At 42.0% G+C, this 26,552-nt stretch overlaps 1 protein-coding gene across 2 annotated transcripts in view; it reads left to right on the top strand.

Annotated features, from left to right (window-relative positions):
• The window catches only part of SGPP1 (sphingosine-1-phosphate phosphatase 1), a 40,394-nt gene that overhangs the window by 4,333 nt on the left and 9,509 nt on the right, over positions 1-26,552 (top strand). Inside the window, exon 2 of one of the 2 annotated variants that reach the window (XM_090034215.1) lies at positions 19,939-20,028. The exons of the other annotated variant lie outside the window; for it this stretch is intronic. Coding sequence (XP_089890341.1) covers positions 19,939-20,028 — 90 coding nt within the window. The remainder of the gene's footprint in view (positions 1-19,938; positions 20,029-26,552) is intronic. 2 annotated transcript variants of the gene reach the window in all.

Raw genomic sequence — 26,552 nt, forward strand, 5'->3', positions numbered from 1 at the left:
GGATTGACAGGGATTGAGAATGAATTCAGACCCTCTTTGGGAAAATATCAATGAGACCATACTGGTAGCACTACCATGTTTTGTGTGTTCATTTACTGCTAGCTCTTTGTAGGATATTTCTAGCTGGCAAGTGTTGGGGTTCAAAAAGGACCATATACCTTAGGTCTCATTAATCTCATGGGTTAATGTTTGATCTGCTGTGAGATAAGAGGCTGATTATGAGCAATTACTACGGAGCAGCTGATGTGTTATAAATCATTTCTATTCTTTACTTCATGGTGATATGTTGATGGTCCATGACCATTAGACATGGAGGGAAATGGTCTATACCCTGACTGTAACAAAGCCCAAGTCCTGGTATTGTCTCTGCTGGAAAGTTATACTGGTATAAACTGAGGGACTCAAACCCCACCCCAGAGGTCAGAGCCAGCCCCCAGAGCTGCGGCATCCAGCCTGTGGGGCTCCTCAAAGGGCTGGTAATAGGGCATTTGGGGAGCAGTGAAAGTTGCCACTATTCTCCCACTGTCAAATGTCCAAGCCCTGTGCAGCTGGATCAGTCCCATCTGGGCTGGCTCTGCGCATAGGGATTAGGCCCTGTTTTCCCCAGGGCTAGGCTAAACTGGGTCCTGGTGAGACCCTTCCTGCGCAGCTGAATTGGGCCCTAGCTGGGCCAGCACTGCACTTTGGGTTGGATTCACAGGCTGCATCTGGCCAGCAGAAGGACATGGCATTAATCATCTGCCCCATGGGCCAGAGACATTGTGCACCCAAGTGGGAAATTATGTCAGTATAACTCATACAACTTTCCCAGGTAGACTAAATATAACTTTCTAATAGTTGTTTGAATGTTTTGGATTTCTTAGTCAAAAATGTACTTGTGTGTATCATACTACTTTGCAGTTGAAGAATCTGAAATTATTTCTGGTAACTGAAGAGATTAGCTTCCTCTTTTAAGTTTTGGCAGACCCATCGAAGATGTCTGATTTAAAAAAATTAAAGAAACCTAATTAAAAGTTAGGGGTTTTTTTATGGTCGTACTTTCCTAATTTTTCAGTGTCTGATTGTAATCCATTTGGTCTATCAAACACCTATGCCCAAGGGAAAATAATTATATTCATAGTGCTGCTGACTGTGCAAAATAAAATTGAAAAAGTTGTTTTTTTTCCCCTGTAAAATAGCTTACTCTTACACTTGTCTCTGTTTTGCTTTTTTTTTTTTTTTTAAGATCGTAGTCTCTCCTTTTTTTCCTTATGGTTAAACAGATATTGAATGACTTTTTTCCAAAAGAATAGAATTGATCTTTGAAAAACAAGTAAAACACTTTTCATCATGGTTAACTGTTCTGTCCTTCAGAGACACATTTCACTGTCAGCTTTATTTTGATGCTCTAGAGAGAAGCCTTGTTTGACAGGTTTTTAAAACTTGGTGTTTTCAAGGCTGTTGTGTTTCAGATTTATCATGTTCCCCACAACTTGAGAGGTACCTGTTTTAGGAATCCGCATTCCTTTGATCTTGATGTCAGTCCAGTACTTCGTGTAAACTTGAGCAGTCTGTGGACTGTGCCAACAGCGTTAGTGGCCTGTAATCTCAAAGGGCTCTCCCAGGAATCGGTAACTTCGGTTGCTGCGTAAGGCCAAAGCTGATCTTTAAGGGCAGGATCTGAACTATGAAGAACATTAGTCGTTTACACACTTGACTCTGAGTCACTGCCATGACTTGATTCAAGAGCCTGCATCTTAACCATTGATATATAAGTGTGGGTGAACAGTTGACTTCCTTGATGATCAGGGAAAGATAACTTAGTGAATAGTCATATGAATTTAGTTTATTTCTTAGTTTATTTAGTTTATGGTTAAACCATTTGTCAGCTTGTCCATCTTCCTAGCTGTAGGCCTTAGTCAGGTTTTGAACGGGCAGCGCAGACCATGTTTTTCGTATATTTATATAATCGTTCGGTGGTTAGTTTACATAAAAATGTGAACTATATGAGATTTTTTTAGTTATCCACTGAAATTTCTAAAAGATGCTGTAAGTTTAAACTAGCTGCTCAACAAAATGTCTGAATGGAGCAGATTTGTGTTGTTAAAACATGCAGTTCATCATTCTGTGTAGCTTTTTCCTATAGTGTGGAGAACTATATTAAACTATTATCTTTAGTCACTGTTCTGAATACCTTAAAGAGAGAGAATAGGGATTTTTATAATATTAGAGTCCATCAGAGTATATCCCCTTTCCCCCTCCCCAAGGATTTTAATAGGAATTAGTTTGGACTTCAAGGGGGAGCATGGCAAAGTTAAGAAATGAAGGAGAACAAGGTTTTGTTCAGAAATATAGCATGGATTTCTTGGTTAAATTATTTATTTTGGTTACTTAATGGAACTTTTATTTTCTTAAAAGTACTGATGTTATCAGTGCAGACTGGGAAGGAGGGTTCCATGTAGAATAGTTTGCACAAAGCTGAGCAGGAGAGTAGACTGGATGGTGAAGCAGTTGGATGTCATGACATATCTGTGTAGGGTGCACTTTCAGATGCGATTCAGTCACCAGTGTAATGGTGTACTTCTAGCAAATATTTCAGTTTCACATACACTATATAGAGAAATGATCTTTGGACAGACTGTAGTACATCGTGTATGAATTTATTACCGAGCAACAGTTCAGTTTGAAAACTGGAATGCTACTGGCAGTTGACTTATTTGTTTCCTGCTCACTAGTAAATAAGCAAACAAAACCATGCTTATCTCATTACTCAGGGTTATTGACTTGGTTCTAAGTTCTTGCTTTTTACAGAGTCTAGAGAAATGGGAAACTTCAGTGTCTTAAAGGTGAAAACAAAATTTAATATTGCTTATCTGCAAAACATACAGGATATCTTCTTTCCAATTGAAGCACATAAATCACTTTCTGGATAATATCTGGAGAAGCACAAAATGTAAGCTGCAATTGTAACATTCTGAATTTTTTCAGCAAATTTTAAACAATTGATTCACCATTGATGCTAGAAGCAATGCCTTACATATACTTTACTCTGTTTTTAGTGCCTTAATGCAGAATTTGAGAGAGTTTGCAGGAATAGGGAATTTTTCCCAAGAGGATCATTATTTATATACTGCAACATCGGACGAAAGGACTGATGCAGTTGTCAAGTTCTCATGATCATGTTTCATTTATAAATTCGCACAAAAATATTTGATTTGGAAACTAGTTCTAAATTATTTATGCAAACAAACTACTTGTGTTACTTTCATGGTGGGTTTCTGAAATATATTTTAATAGTATGTATTTAAATGTGTTTATCTGTACATTCCACAGTAAAACACCTGGTAAAACTGCAAAGCATTAGGTTGATGCCAGTTGTAACCAAAGGCTAGAGCCAATAAAAGACTACAAACAAAAGCAGAATTTAGGTGTTAAATCCCACCTAAAATGAAACTTTCATTCCAAAAATCCCCCACTCAGGTACTGCCTAACCTTAAGGTACCTTCCCATGGCACTACTTTGTGTTGTGTAGACATACCTCTGAAGTTCTGGCAGTTCCTACCATTGTGTTTCTCTGAATTCACCAGTGTGTTCAACTTGGTACTTGTTTTTCGCTTGAGCTTGATTATGATCCAGATACTATATGGCCTTCTGCTTATATCCTCTGTGAAGCTTGATCAGGATGCAGAGAGTCAGGCTTATAAAATATGGGGTTTTTTTGGCAGATGTATTTTAAAGAAGACTTGAAGCAGGGCTTGGAATCCATGTCTTGACCTCTACATTTAAGTGCCTTAAAAAATAGACTGCGGATGGAGAGCCTTGGATTTGTTGCATAGTAGCACAGCTTCAACAAGAGGTGTGTAGCAAACCATGTTAGCTCACAGCCTGATCACTATTGCCCTCTCCTAGGAGGTAGGAGTGAACCAATGACCCATTTCTGGGTGAATGCATTAGCCACTATAGATGTTATATTAAAAGTGGGCAGCAGCTCTTCTGTCCTTCATTGAAAAAAATGAAGAGAGCCTTGCTTAGTTGTTTAGAAGATTGATTATTGGTGCTTGTCTTCAGGAGGAAATTCCAAGCTGTGGATTTTTCTGCAGCCCCAGATAAAGTATCTAAAATCGAGAGAGCACTACATTTCTGATGGAAGTTAAGAGTCAAGGAAGCAACTTTGATTAGTGGGATCACTATATACCAGGGGTGGGCAATTATTTTCACAGGCTGCTTACTGAGTTTTGGCAAGTCATCGAGGGCCACGTGACAGGCAGCCAGGGGCAGATAAATATTTATTTTCTAAATTTTTTAGGGGCCCCACAGGCCAGATAGAATGGCCTGGCAGGCTGCATTTTGCCCACTCCTGCTAGACACAATAACTCAGTATTGTTTTGCTTTCTTATGAGCTGGTTAATTGCCAGCAGACTTTCACTCGTACTGTGCAACCAGTCAGTTCTGAATTTCCACATGATTTCTGCATAGTATATCCAGAAAGACAGGCATTCCCTACAGAAATTTCTTTTCTGCATCCTCTTACATAGCAAACCACAAGATACTACTAGTGCCAGTGTGATGCAGCATGAGCAGATGGCCTAACACTATGGCAGCTCTGATCATTACTCCCAAGGTTAATTCAAAATGATGATGGATTACTGATTCTCCTTTAGTATATCCTCCATGTTTGGTTCCTGCAGATAGCCATGCTACCCCTTCTTTTCCAGACAATAATTTGGCCACAAATCATGCTTTTTTCACCTCCGGGCATGATTGTTCGTACTGATTGTACTTGAAGTTACATGTGAAGACTACATGTGAACTCCAGCTGCTATAGAATGGGGCTGCCTGCTGTCTCTCTGATTCAAGCTGCTATAGGCATATTAGGCTAGCATCCAACCCTCCACTAGTTACCAGTATATTTTTAAATGCCAGTTTAAGGCCTTTGGTTCTTTACAAAGCAGTTGGTGGAGTGGAGCTGGAGAAGTGAGTGAGTCCAGCAGGGTCTCAGTTAGAGGAATCATCTTCACCTGGGTAAGTTGGACCCTATATAAACTGCTGCTGCTCTAGGGAGCAGCCTGCAGAGAGCAGCCAAAGGGAGCTGGACTTTTCCTGAGCTTGAGTAATTTTTACTTTGTTTGATTTGGTCTGTTTTTACATGTAATTTATGTAACCTTCAGTTGCAGTATTATTTATTTTATTGTGCCGTAGCTGATCCTTTCATTAGTACCTGTTTATGCATTGGTCTGCTAAAATCCAGTGCATCTTAGGGAAGGAATTCCTAGGTCTGTGGAGCAGGCTTATAATTGAGAGCTCTGATCACTCTAAATATGATCATTAGTCCATCCATAATGGAAGCATCCCTTGTCTCTACAAAGCAATTAAGAGTAAATCTCAGGTGTATTCAGTGAGATTATGAACCATTGTGACAGCTTTGCTTTTCTGGGAGAATGCAAATTGCTGAAAACAGTGCATTCTGCATCCAAAGCTATAGAACAAATTTCTGGAGGAATTGGGCAAATCCAAAATCTGACTATCATTAAGAAACATTACAAAGTTTCCCCCACCCTCTTCTTGAGAAGCCCTTGTACCATACATAAGTGATGCTTGCTACTTCACGTCCCTTAAAGTTCCTAACCATTCTTCATAACAAAGCAGAAACAACTCCCCCCTCCAAATTCCTACCTCAAGCAGAGCACTTAACTCAGAGAGAGAAATGCAAGAGACTTGAAATCCACTAGGGACTTTGCTATTGCTGGTGATTTTTACATTGAATGATTTCAGACCGTGCAGCACTGGGTAGCTGGAACATAGATAGTTGCCCATAGCAATAATACGACGTTAGCATCAAATTATTGTAGTCTTCTGTTAAAAGGCTAAAGACTATTAAAAGAGATTTTTGTATTTTTATATTTTTATAATTTTTACTTTTTTTTTTATCCTTAAGGTTAGAAAATGAAAAGATGCCTTCTTGGCATCTTCTTGCTCATGACTCAAATCTACCAGCTGAGATGGAAAATCTAGATTTGACATGCCCATCTCCCACAGTCTTGCCTACTTAATTTCTGTTGACATATTTTCATTATCTTACCAGTCAGTTCTGTTTCACAGCAGCCAAATTTATTTACACTTGTGGAAGATGGATATATCCACTCATGTTTTCTTAAATATGACTATGAGAGGACATGAATCGGCTTCTAAAAAGCAGATGATGACGTGAACTTCATCTGGATTCAAGTCTCCCATTGTCAGCCTCATTTACAAAAGCATCAGTGCCTGTAGACTTACTATAAAGAACACTGTCATGCTGTTAAAGGTTGATCCTAAGCATATACTGATAAAAGACTTTAAGTTCTAAAAATAGCATAGGACACAAACTAATGGAAAAATAGCAAACACAGTTTTATATAGATGTGAAGACTTGTGGTATGATTACTGAATATATATTACACAACATTTCTACATACCATTAAACAAAGAACACTGGACTGTGGACAAGTGTGATATGTGTGTTGGGAGAAAAGCCTTTCTTTTGGCACAGAGTGCACAGCTGTGATTTCTTGCCTAAGAGAACTGGCTCACCTGCAAGAAAGCTGTCTTATTTCCAACCAGGAAGTTCACCCACCTACCTCCCACCCTAACTTGAACAGCTATCTACTTCTGTTGGGTTTTGAGGACGCCCAGTACTCCACAGGAGGAGGGAGGGAGAGCACTGGGTCCCTCATAGGCCTGTCCAGGGGTAAGCTGTCAGGGAACCCTGTGGGGACCATGCCATATGTGCCAGTGCTTCCCAGCCACCGAACACTGAACTGTTTAATCTGATTAATCATTTAATTTATCAGCCCAGTGATAATTGGTTATAGCTTACTGGTTATTTAGCATGGGGTAGGACACAGTCCAGCAGGGAAGAGGAGGAAGGGAAGCTGTGTGGTGCCCCAGCAGGAACCGAAATGTGGCAGGGCAGCCTGGAGCCCCCGGCTGCTGCAGCAGCTGGTACGCTGGGAGGAGCAGCAGTAGGTTGGGAGTCTGGAGGCTGCAGTTTAACCACTCAGGGTTACAGCTTGAGAGCCACCAGTTGGACAACCTGGCCTGTGATAATTTCTGTGAGGGATGTGTGGAATTATAATCAATGTATTTTAAAAACAGAAAGATCCTTCAGATTAGCAGTAATCAACCTTTTTGGCCAGAGAGCTGGTTGGCAGTGCCTGGTCAGTGGGCCGGATCTGACTGGTGGTCCTATACAGCACCAGGGACGACCACAGCAGGGCCTTATCCAGCCATGCAGAGGGCAGCGGGGAGTGGGAGGAGCATGGCCCTGTGGAAGAGGGTGTGGCCCAGCCCCAATCCAGATGAAGGGGAAGGGGTGTGGCCTGCCCCTGATCCAGCTGTATGGGGAGAGGATGTGGTCTGGCCCCAACCTCCTGCCTGGAATTTGGGGTTTGGGACTTTGGCAGTGGGGAAGGGTGGCAGTATTAATTGCCACTGCTCCCCCACTGGCAAATTTCCTGACTTGTGTGGAGCCCTGTGGCCGGGATAATATGACCCTTCACACCTTATTTGGCCCACGGGCTGGAGGTTGAGCAATCCTGCTTTAGATTATTTAGTTTGATGTCTTGCCTAACAGACTGTAGAATTTCATCCTGTCATCTACCCTACGGGGATCCCAAATTATTTGTATTTTGGTTACATTATAACTTACAGAATAGCATTCAGGGTTTATCTGGTGACATCAAGACGTGGAGAGTCTATTGCTTCATTTTTTAATGTGTTCGCCTGAGCTATCTCCCTTGCTAGAACAAAACCCCCTAAACCAACCTCCTTCCCTTGCCTTACTTCCAGTTTGAATTTATGACTTGAGCTTCTAGCTGTTTGTTCTTGTGATGCTTAAGTTAGAACCCTTAGTATTTAGTTTTGTCTACCAGTGGAAATACCTACATGCTGTAATCAGGTCTTCTCAGTCTTCATTCTGAATAATATGCAGATCGAGTCCCTTTAAAACTGTTGCTAAAGCTTTTCTCCAGCTTTCAAAACAATTTTTGTAGCATCCTCTTCAGTTTGCCAATATTCCTTTTAAAATGCAGACAACAGAACTGCATGCTATATTACATTGTCACTCATCAATGCTATTTATTCATCCTTCCTCCTTATTACTATGCCCAAGGATTGTATTAGTTTACTTTGCCATATCATCTTAATGGGTTCAACATAAGAGTCCATTGTTCTACAGGCATAACCTGCATTCTTTGTTTTTACATGTATAACTTGGTATTTGGATGTGTTAAAAATGCAGTGTTCTAATGAGCCAAATTTATGAAATCTGCATTGCTGTAAGGAGCTGTTTTACCTTTATCATCATATACTAGTCCGCTACCACCAGTCTGTCTGCGTAAATTTGATCAGCAATGACTTTGTTTACTGACAAGCAACTTAATAAGAATATAAAATAGCTTAGGCCCATACCTTGGCAGAGCCCCTAAAGAAACTCCTCATATTTGGTTATCATTTTCTCCCTTGATAACTGCTTTTTGGATTTGTCGGCCAATTATTAATTCATTTAATGTGGGCTTTATTTATATTAGTATGTGTGTTTAATTTAAAAAATGGGTGTAGGTTGTAGCTGTGTCTTATTAGAACATGACATTTCAAGTGCTGGGGTTGTAGATTTTATGAGTCTTTTATATAAATATAGTTGTTTTTATCCCCCCCCCCCCATTGGGATTGTTTACAAGGTCTGTATTGATAGCCCCCAACTTTCACTGGCCCACGGGTAGCAAGTTTGAGCAAGTAGCATGTTGTGGGTAACATCATGCTTTGGTCGCCCTAGTAACCTCAGTTCTCATTTCTATCATTTTGAACGTTTCATGACCAACTTGTTCCAGACTATGGCTCTTTGGGCACGGAGATCATGAGAAGTGTTTGTTATTCTTGTGAAATATGACTTGGTTTGCCTCTCTGATCTTTTGTTACTAGTTACTCTGCTTCAAATTGTTAACTTCTTTCCAAAGAGATTCACTAGGGGTGGGATATTGGTGATCAGTGGGGTTGTATATGTAATGGGTGAATGGACTCAGCGCTGAATGACCGTTTGTAAAAGTTTATCTGGACAATACAATGGATAAAGACTATGACCAAGCCTGAAAACTGGTATTATCACATGTCTAAAGACATGAATTATAAACCTGGTATGTTCACATGGTAGAACTATTTAAAAGGGCATCTTAATATATTGGGGATGGCCTAGGCTGTTTTGTAAGTTTCCTTTTCTTTGGATTCAAGTCAGTTATCTGTACCTAGAAAGTGTGCTCAATTGGCCAGGGAAATGGAGTGCTTTGAGTAGTGGCCTGTTCTATCAAGCAGAACCAAGGAAGTTACTCTGCTTTACTCAGCACTGGTGAGACTGCAGCAGGAGTACTGTGTCTAGTTCTGGGCGTTGGACTTCAGCAAAGCTTGAGAGAGTCCAGAGAAGAGCTCCCGTATGATCAGAGACTTGCAAGACAAGCCATACGAGGGAAGGCTGAGGGACCTGGGACTCTTCAACCTAAAAATGAAAAGGTTGAGAGGGGACTTGGTAACAGCTTACTGCTACATCAGGAAATACATCAAGGGGTCGGCGAACACCTTTTCGCTAGGGCACCCTTGGGGAAAACCAGGAGTAATATCCAGAAACTCCTGAAAGACTGCTTGAGGCTCAACGTTAGGAAAAACTTCTTCACAGTTAAGAGTGTCCAGACTGTGGAATAAGCTGCCTCCAAAGGTGGTGCAATCACCTACCCAGAAATCTTCAAGAGGAGACTGGACTGTCACCTCGCTGGTGTCACCTGACCCCAGTTGTCTTTCCTGCCTAGTGCAGGGGGGCTGGACGTGATGATCTTGTGAGGTCCCTTCCAGCCCCTTACCATCTATGAATCTATAAGCCAGGGGAAGTTTAGGAGTTCACACATCTAACCTCTTAGAATCTAAACAACAGTTGGTAGGTGTTGCAGGATATATGTAAAATCTGTGAGAGTGCTTCCTATGAAATGGCATTAACTAGCATTAATCATGCTACTTTGTTCAGAAATTAAGGGGCAGGAATATGTTCAGGATTAAAATGCTCATGGGCAATATTTCACAGGCATGGAAGGAACAAATGCTCAAGAGGCAGTTTCTGATGCGCTGCCCAGTCAAAGAATCTAAGGAGAACTTGAGGAGAGGATTGCTTGTTTCCACTCACGTTCCAAGACTGCACTTCCTGGGTTTTTTGTGGTTTTATACCAGATGTTTGCAGGTCATTTTTTGACTTGGTTTTTGTTAAAATCTAAGCTTTCTGTCCCGTGGTTAAGGCCAGTCCTATAATCCCAGTTCTTAGGTTCCTGACTCAGAGGGCCAGAATTGTTAACTGCTACACAGGTCCCAGGCACTTGACATTTCATTAGTGAAACCATTAGATGCCGTGGTGATCATGTGGGCAGCAGAAAAGGCACTCACTTCAGCTTGTCTGGCATAGTTCAGTGAAGCTTTTCTAGTGCTGCCTTCTTACTTTTTTCTCAGAAAATATTTGTTTCATAATTTTCTTGTTCTTAAAGTAGGTCACAAATGTTCTTGCCTCTCATACTTTTGTCTACCTCCACCTCCTTATGTCACTTTTTTACGTCTCCTTTAATCATTTGCCACTACACTGGTTTTTTTCTACTGTCTATTTCTATCTTTCCAGATTTGTTTTTATTATACTTCCCTAGCTGTGTATTTTATCTTTATCGCTGCAATCTTCTTATCTGATCGTTTAGCTAGCAGAAGCTGCTCATCTGGCCATTTTTGAGGCTGTAGAATACTTATTTCTCCCAAATCTTTTGGAATCTATGGGCTGCTTATTGGGGGTAGAAAAAGGTGTAAGTTTTTTTTTTTTAATTTTCACGTCATTAAAAAATGTTATTTTAGTTCTTAAACACAAAATTCCTGTTTTGGAACTGGATACAAGGACTACATTCGTAACTCTGCTTTCACACAGGATTCCTTCCAAAAGCAGAAGTTTGAAGGAACTCTTTGCTTTAAAAAATAAAAGTGTGTGTGTGTGTGTGTGTGTGTGTGTGTGTTGTGCACGTGTGTGCTTGTGGGGAGCTGGAGTGTGGTGAGGGCTTGTAGGGAGGAGAAGGGAAAAATCCTAAAAATCAAAGAAATGGGCATGTAGACTATTCTTTGGAACTCTTCAAAAAAGGAAGAGAACTTTCTGACCTTGGGTCACAAACTTCTAAGGTGGATTGTTTCCTTATGAATGATTTCAAACAATAGCTGTTACTAAGACTCTTGGCATCAGGTCAGAATAGGAAGAAATAGGGTGTCGAGGAAAATATTCTTCATGTGGGTGCAGGCAGTGGTTTGCTAATGACCCACTCTAGAGGATGTCATTAAAACAGAACGGGAATTTCCAAATAAGCATGGAGGACTTCATATAAAACAAGTGAACTTCCCTTTATTTGAAAAGAGACACATCAGGTCCATTAACTAGCTATATTTTTATTTTTTCCCCCAAAGGAAGCAACTGTATTACTTAGAAAAATGTGAACCTGAATAGGGGAAATGACTAGTTATGGGCAAACTTTACATGTTTTGATACACCTGGCAAAATATCTGTTGTCTACCAGTAAAAGCCAGATCTTTTCAAATTTCAAGTGGTCATTGACTCTTTCATACTAGAGGTATTCATAGATACTTCCAGTTTAAAAACAACTTCCTCTAGGCATAATTTGATATGCAGTAATCAGGCTTCACCATTGTTTGAGATCTAAAAAATGATATTCAGACGAAATAACTACTGATTATGGAACAAATGCTTTACAAGAAGGCTTTAAGTTGAGATTTCTTCTTCGTAGTGGCAGAAACAGTTAGAAATAGATCACTGCCATCATTTAAACCTAAAGATTTCAACATTTAGAAGTCAGAGAAAGATTTGGATCTTTGGATCTTGAGTTTGTTCTTGAATAAAAGCACTTTTATGCATGCTCTGATGTGTTTGATTTGAGTGGGTTGGGGCAATCTTGATTAATCGAGTCTGCTGGAGTGTTCCCATTGGGACGTCCCAGCATGCTGCAGCTTCTTGTGTATCCAGTGTCCCTGCGTTTTAAAATGGCAGTAAGAGTGCTTTAACTAAAGCTTGTCAAACAAGCTTTAGTTAAAGCTTGCATGCCATCATTTTGAACTGCTGGATGCTGAATACACGAGACACTGTCGGTGCTTTCATTGGAGCGGCTCCTAAGATAAAAAAGTCAATTATGGGTGGGGATAAGGAGGTGTGTGTGCGTAAATGCGCGCACACAGCATATGGTATTTTTTAAATACTGTATTTAACTATGTTATAAAGCCTACACGTCTAATTTGCCAGTTTTCACCTCCAACGTGTCCTGTAACACAGTAAACAAACTCCATTCTTTTCGCTCACACTATCCTATGAACCCTTTGTTCCAACCTCTGCATCTTATGCATGTTTAGCCAGTAGTGCATTGGTCATATTCATATTGTAGTGGTCCCATGGGGAAATATGAGATCAGAGTTAAAAGTTTTAATGGGTAGTGTCACCATGAAAAATAGGTTATGCATTATGGTACCAATTAAATTTTAGTTTGCTTTTTAAAAATGTACTACGCACTTTGATTTTTTGGTAGTGTTGGGGTGATACCCAGGAAAAGTGCAAGCAGCAAGAATTTTTGTGGTTGATACAAATATATTTTATTGGACAAACTATATAATTGGGAGGGTCATAAATGAGTTTTCAAGTGCCACTGTACGCTTCCTCTGGTTTTTCAGAAATTTAATTTTTGTTTTGAAAAGTTCAGTTTCTCAGGAACCTGAAGAAGAATATGGTGGTACCCAAAAGCTCACTGATGTCCTTCGCTATCTTTGATCAAATAAAAGTAATCACCCCAAAAATGCCTGCTTCTCACTTTAATTTTTTACAATCTGGTTCAGGACTAATAGTTTTGTGGCCTCCTGTGTAAACATTAGTTCAAATTATTTGCTCAAAATCATGTAGGAAGTCCGTGGAAGGTTGGGGGGGGGTGGGAGTGTGTGTGTGGTGGTGGTGGGGGTGGGGGGGAATTCATTCTCTGGTGTCTCGATAAGACTTTTTAAATGGGTGATAGAGAAGGCATGCTGCATGAGATCTTATAATTTGAAAAACATCTGAGTGTCTTTTAGTGATTTGTAGACCTGGAGTAGCCCATTTCAATGAGCGTAGCTAAATAAGAAGACATGGCCATGCTGCCTGTTGGAAAGATTAAGATAGACGGGTGTAACTTGGTTTCTGTTCCTAGAACTTCCGAAAGTGATCTTGGCAACCTCTCAGATGCTTTGTTCTCTTGTGTGACTCTGCTTCTTGAAGCTTTAATCAGTAGTAGTATCAGTGAATTGCATAATTACTGTATTGTTCCTATTACAAGTAAAAATAACTACATTTGGACCTTATATACATGGACCCCACATTTTTAGGTTAAAAAGCTGCTGCTTAGAGAGAAACATTTTTTTTTCTCTCTATCTGTAGATATCAATTTGTAAAATATTTGAACTGCTGTTGTCCTTACAGAATTGCACATGTGAATCTACTAACGCAGGAAAAGAAAAAAAAAAGGGGGGGGGGTTAAATGAACTAAAATACTAAAATGAAAACTGCACTGAAAAATATTTACTTGTCATTTTTATTGAAATATTTTTGTGCATGCAAATTCAGAAGTCAGGATTGTCAGGGACCTGATTTTAGGCTGATCCTGTGTATAAATCAAGAGTGATTTAATCATTTTTTAATGGCTCTTCTGAAATGGGTGGAAAAAAGGTTGACTTGCCAGAACAAAATCGTAATTACTCTGTGGAAGTGATAAACTTTGACCTCATGGTCTCCTGGCTTTCGTCTCGGCAAATGGAATGAGTGCTTATCTTATAGGTTTGTGCAGCCATGCTAATCTGCCAACCTTCTATATAAAGAACCATATGTTATTAGAGGATCTTTTGAGCAGCAGGTCCACAAGACTGATTTGGGAACTCTTGGTATAAAAGATCTCTTAGCTCGGCGAAGGATCAATTTGGGGATTTCGTCAGATGATCTTTGAAGTCCCTGCTAACCTCTAGTTTTATGAGTGTGAGGATGATGAAGGCTTTTTGTGTAGAAAAAATGTGGAAACTTTGTATGGTCCTCACCAAAATGTTGATTCATTTTTATTTTATATTTTTCCAGGAACATCTGTGATCAGCTTACACATTGAACTGAACTGTAGTTAATATTACGCAAGATGGTGATTTTAACACGGCTCGGAGCACCCCCAGCCAGGTCATGAGGCACTACAGGGAGTTGGGAGCGGGGCTTAGGGGTCTGGGAGCTCAGGTGGTGTTTTCGTCCATCCTCCCAGTCTCAGGCTATGGGCTGAGGAAGGAGAGGAGGATCCACGCAGTCAACCAAAGACTGCGGCGCTGGTGTCATCGGGAAGGCTTTGGCTTCCATGACCACAGCCCGCTCTTTGGCGAAAGAGGGAACGAGCTGCTGGGAAGAGATGGCCTCTACCTCTCTCCCATGGGGAGGAGGCTCTTCTCAGCCAGGCTGGCTGACCTGCTCCACTGGGCTTTAAACTAAGCCCGCTGGGGGATGGGGGGACGACTGCCACTGCTGGCCTGCAGAGCGACCTTTGCAAAGCCAGCGGACCAAGGCACTTAAGGGAGACCACCCCTGCCCCAGCCCTGGCACGATCTGTGGGCAAGGCAAGAGCCCCCAAGGGCACACTTGCCTGCCTGTACACTAATGCCAGGAGCCTGGGCAACAAGCAGGATGAGCTCATCCTCCCGCTCAGTGCAAAGAAATATGATGTCATTGGGATAACGGAGACCTGGTGGGACTCCACCCATGACTGGACCACGGGTATAGAGGGCTATACCCTGTACAGGAGGGATCATGTTGACAAAAGGGGCGGGGGTGTAGCTCTCTGTGTGAAGGAAAGCTACATGTCTCTGCAAGCTGATGTTGGCGACCGGCATGGACAGCTAGAGACCCTCTGGGTAAAAATTCATGGGGAATACGGCACAGGGGACACAACGGTGGGAGTCTACTGCAGACCTCCCACTCAAAGGCCTGAGCTTGACCAGGAGTTCGCCCGGGAACTGACTGAGGCCGCTTGCTCCAGGACGATGGTTGTCATGGGTGACTTCAATTACCCGGACATCTCGTGGGAAGATCACTCAGCAAAATCTGAGCAGTCGCAAAGCTTTCTCTCGTGCGTGGATGACCTTTACCTGACTCAAGAAGTCTATGGGCCAACAAGAGGCAAAACGCTGCTCGACCTGGTACTGGCTACGGGGGACGACCTAATCGGCGACCTAGTGATCGATGGGAAGCTGGGTGACAGCGACCACGAGCTGATCACCTTCACCATCCGCCATAAAGCTGGCAAGTCAGTCAGCAACACAGAAGTCCTTGACTTCAGAAAAGCCGACTTTGACAAGCTCAAGAGGCTAGTCGGTCAGGCCCTCGGGGACCATGACCCCAGGGAGATGGGAGTTCAAGAAGACTGGTTGCTTCTCAAGGAAGCGATCCTCAATGCACAAGCTAAATCTATCCCAACACGGAAGAAAGGCAGCAAGAAGGCACAGCAGCCCCCCTGGCTCTCCAGGGACCTAGCGGACCTTCTGTGGCTAAAAAGGAAAGCCTACAAAGGATGGAGGACGGGATTCATCTCCAAGGAGGATTACTCCGCTCTGGTCCGGTCCTGCAGGGAGCAAACCAGGAAAGCCAAGGCTGCAACTGAACTCCAACTAGCTTCAGGCATCAAGGACAACAAAAAGTCCTTTTTCAGATATGTGGGGAGCCGGAGGAAAAGCAAGGGCAATGTTGGACCCCTGCTAAACCAGATGGGGCAACTGACAACTGACGCCCAGGAAAAAGCCAACCTATTAAATAGGTACTTTGCATCAGTCTTTCATCAGTCACACAGGATGCCCATGCCTGCTATGGGACAGGGAAATCTGGGTGAGGGGGATCCCCTACCCTCCATCAATGCTGACCTCGTGAAGGAACACCTTGAGAAGCTGGATACCTTCAAGTCAGCCAGCCCTGACAACCTGCAACACCCTTATAGGCTCGGCAGTGCTACGTTGGTTAGCACTACAGAAGAAAGAGACTTGGGGGTCGTCATTGACCACAAGATGAACATGAGCCTGCAATGCGATGCTGCGGGTAGTAAAGCGACCAAAACCCTGGCTTGCATCCATAGATGCTTCTCGAGCAAATCCCGGGACTTCATTCTCCCCTTGTACTCGGCCTTGGTGAGGCCGCAGCTGGAGTACTGCGTCCAGTTTTGGGCTCCACAATTCAAAAAGGATGTGGAGAAGCTTGAGAGAGTCCAGAGGAGAGCCACGCACATGATCAGAGGTCAGGAAAACAGATCTTACGATGACAGGCTGAGAGTCGTGGGACTCTTTAGCCTGGAAAAGCGTAGGCTCAGGGGTGATCTGATGGCCACCTATAAGTTTATCAGGGGTGACCACCAGGATCTGGGGGAATGTCTGTTCACCAGAGCGCCCCAAGGGATGACGAGGTCGAACGGTCACAAACTCCTGCAAGACCGTTTCAGGCTGGACATAAGGAAGAATTTCTTTACTGTCCGAGCCCCCAAGGTCTGGAACAGTCTGCCAGCGGAGGTGGTTCAAGCACCTACATTGAACACCTTCAAGAGTAAATTGGATGCTTATCTTGCTGGGATCCTATGACCCCAGCTGACTTCCTGCCCTTTGGGCAGGGGGCTGGACTCGATGATCTCCCGAGGTCTCTTCCAGCCCTGATGTCTATGAAATCTATAAAGTAAGGCAATGTAGTAAATGCTTCTCCAGATAATGCATTGTTGCATTTTCAGATGGGAGGAAACTCGAATTGAAATCCGGTATTATTCAAGAACAGGGTTGACACCAAACTAAAAATACTTGTAATAAACAGGAAAAAAGAGGAAGTTCTTTAGCAGCTACAATTATTGGCACTTCAGAACCAGATTTCAACAACAAGTTAAAAGGAATTTTGAGAAAATCTAAGGAACTCAAGGAAAGACTGTAGAAATAGATTTTAAGGTGGGGGTCAGTAACCATTGCTGGCACACAGTGACAGGGGCATCTTCTCTGCCCTACACTGTACATTCCTGTGGGGCACTGCAGAGAGGGGCACTGTGACCAGGGTTCGAGCAATATCCCATCATTCTTAAATGTTGCTGACCCCTAATTTAATAGGAGCAAACTAATATAAATAAAAGCTCAGTAGCCAGGAAATTACCTAGGACAATCCTTAGTAAATGCATGGGAAGGGAAGGACTAGCATAGTAGCAAAGGAATGTTTAGGTTGTGAATTCCGTTCTTCTATCTTTGATATAAAGACATGGTGAGCTGTGAACATTGGACCTACTGTATTATGGTGAGAGAAACTGGACTTTATAAGGCCTTTAGAGTTCACTCCAAGGACTAAAGATTCTTTGCTCTATCCAGGTAGTTATGCAGCACATCACTTTAGTCATAGCAGATGCAAGGGAAAATGCAGGAAATCAGCTGATGTTTCTGGGTCTGGCTTCTGAATCTCCAAATACACCTAGCCTGAGTACTTTGTGGTTCACAAGTCAGTTGTGGCTGCTAAAACGGTGAAGAGAATAGCCAGCTTTGCTCTTAGTTTTGGAGAGTGATTTAGTTCTCTTCCATCCAAATGTCAGGGATCATTGCAGTATAGATAATTGGTATTACCTCTTAGGACTGTAAGATGCACTTCAAAGAACTTCCTCCAAAGTGAAGGAAACAGTTGAGTTCAGCAATATCAGAAGCAGAAACTACCACTGCACTCATCCAGCAAAGTAAAAGAAGGGATGGGTTTGTCCCAGATATTTCCTGATTGATACCCTCCACCACATACTGAAGACATGAGAGAAACTTGCCACCTTAGTCATTAACTTCTAGTCTTAAAATTGGTTAAGGCATGTTCAAAATGTCTTGCATCTTCAGGGAAAATCTTACTTTTTTTTTTAGTTATTGGCTAGCTGATCAGACCCTGCTGTGGAAGCAATGGACATTTCAATTTATTCTGCTACTGGGATATTTAGGTTGGTCTCACAGATCTTGTGCCAATCTTGAGGTTTTGTATGCGTCTTTGTAAACTTGCAAGTGCCTTATTCCTGTCCAAATAGCTGCATGTGGTGTACACTGGACTTTAGTTTTCAAATTTACACTAAGCTTATCAAACTTTGTTATGTACAAAGTAAATCAGTTTTAAAAACATGCCGTTTGTTTTGTGGCTGCCTCCTTTTATGGCTTTGTAAAATGGCAGTGATTCTCCTCAAACTTTAAGAGGAAGCTGTGCCTTATTTTGTGCAATCTGGTGTTTTGCAAGCCTATAATGTGCAAAGCATTTATAACCCTCATTACAAGTTGTGAAGCGCTATGCTTATCTGAAGACTTCAAAAGTTTGAAATGTTTCTGCGCCCTCAACTACATTCAGAGCAAAACAAAGCATGTCTTCCATTTCTCGTATTTGTTTTTTGAGATGGTGTGCGAGTCTTAAGAAAACCATTTGCTCGATACAATATTCATTCTTTAACAAGAACCATTTAAAATATGGACATTGGGTTTACTTGTTTTTTCCACCGACTCTTTTTTTTTAAAGTATATTTAACTTTGTCTTCCCAAAGTAGAGATCCAGTAAAAGGTAGTATGATCAGATCTTTCTAAGGATTTCTCACTTCATGCCTACACATTTTTTTTATTTTTTATTTTTATTTTTTTTTAAGGAGCCTTCAAACAGTTTACTTTTAGGAGTGTCAGTTTGCAGTGGCTGTGGTTGTTTTGTAGACCTCGAAAACCTCTGCCTCATTGTACTCTGCTCTTCTACAGCAAGGACAACAGCAAAACCACAATAGATCCTCTTTTTGAGAGAGAGTAATAACAGCAGTTCCTCTGTGTTAGTTTCTTCTTGGGTATATATAAGTTTCCCTACCTCCATTTTCCTAATATTCAAGCAGATGTTCATTCTGTCCCTGCTTGCAACCTGCATTCTGACTGTGCCTTGGTATTATTCATTTCTAAACTCCAGAGATGTAATTTTGTGTGATGTTTTGATGAGAAAGACAGTGACCCTATGTTGAAGTGTGTGTATTTTGACTAGAAAAGAAAGATTGACTGGGGAAAGGGGTGGGAAATAAGAATGATTAAACTACATTTTTATATAATGAGCAAGTTACACAAGTTCTGACCCTTGACTAGTAACTGAAATTAGGATAAGTGAATGAGTAGAGAGCACAAAAAGCCCCAGCCTAGTGAAGTTCTTGACTATCTACTTAACTTTTAAGAGCGTAAATATTTGCAGTGCTGTCAGTAAAGTTGTGCTGTTTTGGTTTAGGACTTCAATCATTGGTGGAATGCAGAGGAATGATTTTGAGGATGATTTGGAAGGAAGAAAGTGGTGGATACTAGGAGTCTTATCCAAACCCTGGTGAACCCAGTTGAAAGTATTCCTATTGCCTTTTTTGTGCTTTGCATTCAGACCCTTGATGCATGTAAAAAGAGATGTTTTAAGTGAAAGGAGCAGTGTGCAAATAAGGGAATCGGGAAACGTTTAGTGAGATGTAAAGAAAGCAGCTTGCTATGAATTGTGTGTAGAGTGCAGAGGTGAGGTGGCGAACCATGGAGCTGTGATGTAGATATGTAACTTGTTATTGCTCATCCTTGTTAGAGAACAGTAGTCCTCAACCTTCCCATCTCACAGGCCAGATGAATGTCATGGGGGCTGGTCTGTTGTTGGCAGCTAGAGAGTGGAAATGAATGCTGCCACCATTCCCCTGCTGCCAAATTTTTGGATTTGTGGGAGTCTTGTGGGTCAGGTGACATGGCTTTGCAGGCTGGATCCAGCCTTTGGACTGGGGGTTGAGTTCCCCATTACAGAATAATTACTTATGTTTTCACATTCTAATACAGTCTTCTATTTGCTTTTCCCCCCAGTATCCTCTTATATATGGGCTGATATTTGCAGTCTGCTGGTGTTCTCTGGTGTGCTTCAGTCGAATTTACATGGGCATGCATTCAATCCTGGTAAGAGAACTGTGGCAAGTTAAGGCTGTTTTACAAAATGACAACACTGTACTACTTTTTTATGCTTCCTTCTTAAGGCAGTGATATGTGTGTGGATTCAAGGGGATTTCTAGCATCTGATAACTGTATTGATCTAATTCAACGAAATTGTTACATAACTTCTTAGAAAATAGAAAAACTGCAGAATCAACAAAGATTTACCTAGTAACTATATAAAAGTATATAGGAAAAACAGCCCTTTACAACTCTGTAAAGTGCTGTGGGCATTAATTAACAAAAAGCAGGCTAATTAACGGTTATCTAACCTTATCAGGAAAGCTTCTCATAGAATTCCATTTTGCTGCCTGTAGTTGTTTCATCCATCACTGCACAAAGATCAGTAGGCTTGGCTGCTTCGAACCAATCGCATGAATCAAAATGTTCATAGTCTTGTAACTTAAGTAATTCATTTTGCAACATAGGATCAGTATTAACATCTATTGCAATAATACCAAGATAACAAGGGTCAGGTGGCCTCAGTCCATCTTTGTATAAAGATAGACCTCACCCAAAAATTCAGCTATTATAAAATGCAGATGGAGGAGACAAATGGGGAGAGGATACTGTGAATGATCAGGTTTATTACTGGAGAGAGTCCAGAGGAGAGCCACGCACATGATCAGAGGTCAGGAAAACAGATCTTACAATGATAGGCTGAGAGACATGGGGCTCTTTAGCCTGGAAAAGCGCAGGCTCAGGGGTGATCTGATGGCCACCTATAAGTTTATCAGGGGTGACCACCAGGATCTGGGGGAACGTTTGTTCACCAGAGCGCCCCAAGGGATGACGAGGTCGAACGGTCATAAACTCCTGCAAGACCGTTTTAGGTTGGACATTAAGGAAGAATTTCTTTACTGTCCGAGCCCCCAAGGTCTGGAACAGTCTGCCAGCGGAGGTGGTTCAAGCACCTACATTGAACACCTTCAAGAGTAAATTGGATGCTTATCTTGCTGGGATCCTATGACCCCAGCTGACTTCCTGCCCTTTGGGCAGGGGGCTGGACTCGATGATCTCCCGAGGTCCCTTCTAGCCCTGATGTCTATGAAATCTATGAAAATGTGTAGGAGTGTTTTTTTTTTCTTAGAATTTCGAGTACCATTTAAAATGTTTCTTTCCAACAGGATCTTTAAACAGCTGCTATTTGGGTATGGATTATAAAAACATTGTTACTTGTGTTGCATAGCCTGAAGGGGGATAAACTATGCTGAGCTATGTTGAAATTGCCTTTAGGGTTGGTGAACAGAATAATTAAAGTGTAAGGTGAAATCTGTGTTATTAATTGAATCTTCCCTTTTAAACTGAAAGGAAGTGAAAATCAATATTGAATGAGAAATGACAAAATAAGTCCAGAAAGTAGTAACACTTTAATTTCTGTATTTTTACAGTACTCTTCAAAATTTCAAGACTTAGACATATGTAAAGGTCTCATTCATATCTTTACCAGTGCAGACACTGTTTGCTCCAACTGTCTTGATGCTTTGCCCATGCTAGTTCTGTGAGTTAATGATAAGGCTTGCATGGATCAAAAAATACTAATAATTTTATTTCATTCTAGATAGTATGCTAATACAGCACAAAGGCTAAAACTTATAGTTTCTAAACTGGCAATTAGCAATAAGATTGTGTATAAATGGTAAGACAGACATTGTGCCCCAAAGCTGAAATGTTTGAACTTCATGAGGCAAAAAGGAAGAAAATTCCAAGTTATACTCTACAGAAAGAAACCTGCATAACTAGAGAGCACAGTACTTAGTTTAGTCACTGCTTCATTTTCCCTGTCCTTGTTCATATTGAGCCTCATGTTCGTTACTGTCTCCTCTCCACTGCAGTTTTCCTCTTTGTTCTTGTTTACAATTCGTTCTCTCTTTAGCTGTGTGTCTAAAAGAAAAGTGCTGGTGAAAGTTCTGGAGTCCCTCCCTTTATCTCCTTGATCCTGCATCTCCTAAAATGGAAGTTTCTCCGGCCAGACTCTCCCGTTGACATCAGATATCCATCTCTGGTCCCTTTCACCAGATGATACAGAAATGCATGCAGTTTGTGGGGAGTGCTGCCAAGTATCCAAGCCATAAAGAACTTAATGAGAAAAAAATGAACACCCAGGAGAGGTTCATTTTTTGCTCATAAAGGTTTCTGATTCAGACAGCAGTTCATGGGACATGGACATAACATGTTCTGTGCATGGGAGACTAAAGTTTGAGAGAGCTACAAAAGTAAAAACCTTCATGTATAGGCATGGCATCAACAGAGTAGGTTGTTGCCTACAAAAGCTCATGCCTCTGAACCACTTAGTCTCTAAGGTGCCATGCTGCCCTACTTTCTGCCTAACTCCAAACTAACACAGCTAACCTCCTTCCCCCCCAAACCTTCCCTTCATCCTGGAAGGTGATTAATGATTGTAAGACCAGAAGAGATCATTGTACAGCTGTTTAATCCTACCTACTATATGAAAGAGATCAAAAGACATATGGAAATTAATGAACTAGAACATACCTTATAGAAATCTGGTTTGATTTAAAAATCATCATGTGAATAGTGAATTGCTCTAATTTCTGCTAAGTAATTCCACTGGCTGATTGTCATCACTGTTAAAAGATGTATGCAAGTTTACAGTCTGAATTGTATAGCTTCAGCTTCCAGTGATCTGCTTATACCTTTGTCTGCTAAACTATATTATTAGATTATGAGCTCTGTATTATCAAATTTTGGTTTCTCATATGAGTACTTGAAGGTGGTGATTAGCTTTTTCATTTTCATAAGCTAAGTAGATAGTTCTTTGGGCATGTTGCAGTGATGTTTACTGCAGAGCTGCTTAATTAGCTGTACAGTAAAACATCACCTCTACACATGTGTGGTGCTATTAAGACAGAGTAAACTAATTGGCAAATTGGAGAGAGTTCAGCGGCAGGCAACAAAAATGGTGAGGGGACTGGGGGACATGACTTATAAGAAAAGACTGAGGGAACTGGGCTTATTTATTCCAGAGGAGAGAAGACTGAGGGGGGATTTTACAGCAGCCTTCAACTATCTAAAGGGGGAGGTTTGAAAGAGGATGGAGCTGGACTGTTCTCAGTGGTGACAGATGACAGAACGACTCTCAACTTGCAGCCAGGGAAGTTTAGGCTGGATATTAGGAAGAATATTCGCACTAGGAGGGTAGTAAAACACTGGGACAGGTTACCCAGAGAGGTGGTGGAAACTCTCCTTGGAGGTTTTCAAAACCCGGCTAGACAAAGCTTTGGCTGGGAAGATATATTTGGGGCTGGTCCTGCTTTGAGCAGGGGGTTGGACTAGATGTGACCTCCTGAGGTCCCTTCCAACCCTAACTTTCTGTGGTTCTAATTAACTCTGTCCCAGGGTGGTACTTGTAAATACAGGTACTGTTCTTTACTTCACAGCAACGCATACATGTTGCTGACGGGGTTGGCTGGGGCCTGAGCATGCTTGGCAGCTAGCTCCACACTGGAACACCATCATGTACCAGCCAGGCAAGAGCAACTCTGGGCTGGCAGGCTGACACCCCCTGTCCTCCTTCCCCCTGGGCTCCCTGCTAGCTGAGGCTGCTCTGACCTGGCTCAACATGTTGCAGTCCCAGGTGCATGTTCAAACGGTGTGCCTGGAAGCAATAAATTCCAGCATATGTGCTGGAGTTTATCGTTTCTCTTTACATTCTCTGTGAACAAGGGAAGTGATGCAACAGAAGTCTGCAGCATGAAGCAACATACTCTCAGAATCTGCAGACATCTTAACATCACTTATATAAAAAGGCAGCCTGTCTATTGTAAGAGAATAAAATGGACACTTGAGTTCTGGCATAGTGTATATAAGAGAGACTTTTCTAAGAACAGTGTAGTCTCTAGTTACAGCCCTGGGGAAGTGTAGTTTTTAAGTGTTGAGAAAAGCAGACTCCAAATTATATTTGCCTAAAGAAGGCATTGGCACCTGTCAATGCCAGTATCTTTCAAATGAACTATATTGTTAGTCTCCTTTGCCAACCTGTACTTGAGCTAGAAACAAGCAGCTTCTCTGCTCAAAATCTTCTCTAGCAGCCACAGCATGCATGCTTTGTCTCCAACTCATAGTTGGTGAAAAATTGGAGAGGGTTCAGAGAAGAGCCACAAAAATGACTGGAAAACATGCCAGGATCAGAGACAACACGTGTGACCTGTACAAATATGAAAGAGATGCAAAAGGATTTGGTGCTGTCTTGTTCTGGACCCGTCCTCCTTCAAACTTTATATCTGTTGATATAAAGCTAGATAGATGCCTGTCCAAAACAGACAGTGTCATGCCTGTCATCAGTGTTGGATTACCTCCTACGGGGGGTTGAGCTATGTGTGAAGGAAGCAGACTGGCCAAAACCTGGCAAGAAGCAATCTGATAGATATGTCAAAGACGCAGCCACAGATGGTTGCTGAGCTTGTAGCAATGCATAGATGGAAGAGGAAGATGGGATGGAGATGCAGAGCAACTATTTCCCTGGGTGAAGTGGAGAACTGAAACTGCTGAAGATTGGAACATAATAGAGCATTATCAAGAACAGAGCATCTCTTGGGTTAAGTGGGCTCCCAGTGCACTGGCAGGGCAGACTGAGCACTGCAAGGCTCACTGCAAGGATCTTTGCTGCATGATAATAATGTCTGCTAGTAGAAAGAAATGCAGTAGTGATCCTTTGCCAGTGGACGGTGCTTGGAGGCAAGTTTCCTACTACCTCACTCCTGGTCTTTCAATGGTAGTCCCCCCTGTACATTCCAACCAGCCCTTGATTTTTTTTTCTGTCCTTTAGCTGCCTACCTACCACCTTCCGGGAAATGGGGTGGACTGCCTAGTTCTTAGTGGTAGCTATTGAACCCAGTTTCTGGGAGTACAGCTAAAGATTAGCACACTGGTTCCTGCATTTCTGTCCCACAAAGATGCTTCATCTTGGGAGATCTCCCTTAATCCTTTGAGCACACATGGCGGTGGTGTATTACATTGGAGGTCCTTGGTCCCCTAGAACCTACCCAAAGGAAAAAAAAATGCTAAAATGTTGCCTGGCAATAGTCCTGGGTTCACATATCCTGTCCAGTTTACCTATCTTTGTCCTTATTCCTGTAATTACGATGTAAAGGCACTTTATTTCCCTTGTTCAATAATTAATGTACTTTGTTTCATTTTGTTTTTTAAAAGCAAGCAGCTGTTTAACACAACAAATCATTATCTCTTCCATTTCTTTAAACAATTACAACTTCTGCCTTTTCCCATGCTCCACTCCCTGCATTCTACTCTTGGTAAAAGTGGTTTCATAGGAGCTAGGGTCAGGAGGGACCTGAACAGATCATCTAGCCTGACCCCCTGCCACAGGCAGGAATGAATGCTGGGTTCACAAGACCCAGACAGGTAATCATCCAACCTTCCTTCACATGTAGCTCAACCTCCTCTTGAATTTGCCCAAGGTAGGGGCAAGGACCACTTCCCTGGGAAGTTGGTTTCAGATTTTGGCTACCCTAACTGTAAAATATTGCCTTCTGATGTCTAACCTAAACCTATTCTCCATCAGCTTATTACCATTGTTCCTCATCACCCCAGGTGGTACTGGGGAGAATTTGCTGTTGATCGCCCCGATGAGTCAGTAATGACTCCAAGATCCCGTTTCGCCTCTGTGCTTTCAAGAGGGGAACTCCCCAGCCTGTATGTATGCTGTGGATTCCTTCTCCCCAGGTGCAGCACCCTGCATTTGTCTATGTTGAACCCCATCCTATTCTCATCTGCCCACTTCTGTAGTCTGTCTAAATCTATTTGCAGCTTCTCTCTCCCTTCAAGTGTGTCCACCTCGCCCCACATCTTATTGTCATCAGCAAGGTCATCCAAGGCATCATTCACAATGCTTCCCTGACAGTTGTGGTTCTTAATAGCAAATGGCAATCTTCTCTCATACATTAGTGAATGCCTTTCAGCCTCTCAGGCCCTGTCTACATGTTATGTTTAATGTTTTGATTAATGTGTTTAATCACAGCATCAATGGCAAGGGTGCTACATGTACATTCAATTTAAGGCACCATAAAATTGGAAACAAGACATAAAGTAATATATTGGAAAATTCTTATGGCTGGTTTATAACCTGGGCTGAAGTCAGGGGCTGGGTCAGAGTCAGTAACTAGCTCATTGTCAGCCCTGGCTCCAAGACTGCACCAGGTCTGGTTTGAGATCTCAGTGCACTTAGGGCCAGAGCTCACAATCAGCTGATTGGTTGTCTGGCCCCAGACTTATGAGTACCCAACTTTCAACTTGTCAGTGCAGAAGGAGCCTGGGATCATGATTTCAGCCTCCCTCCACTGGCAAATATCATTGAATAATAGAAAAGTAGGGCTGGAAGGGACCTCAGGAGGTCTTCTAGTCCAACTCCTTGCCGAAAGCAGGATGATCCCTATCCAAACTGCCCTAAGAAAAATCCTTATCTAACCTGTTACTAGAACTACACAGGTGAGTGACCCCATCTCACAACCACA

The sequence above is a fragment of the Crocodylus siamensis genome, chromosome 2 (assembly GCF_052110815.1).
Source record: "Crocodylus siamensis isolate JL-2025a chromosome 2, ASM5211081v1, whole genome shotgun sequence".
Classification (NCBI taxonomy): Eukaryota; Metazoa; Chordata; order Crocodylia; family Crocodylidae; genus Crocodylus; species Crocodylus siamensis.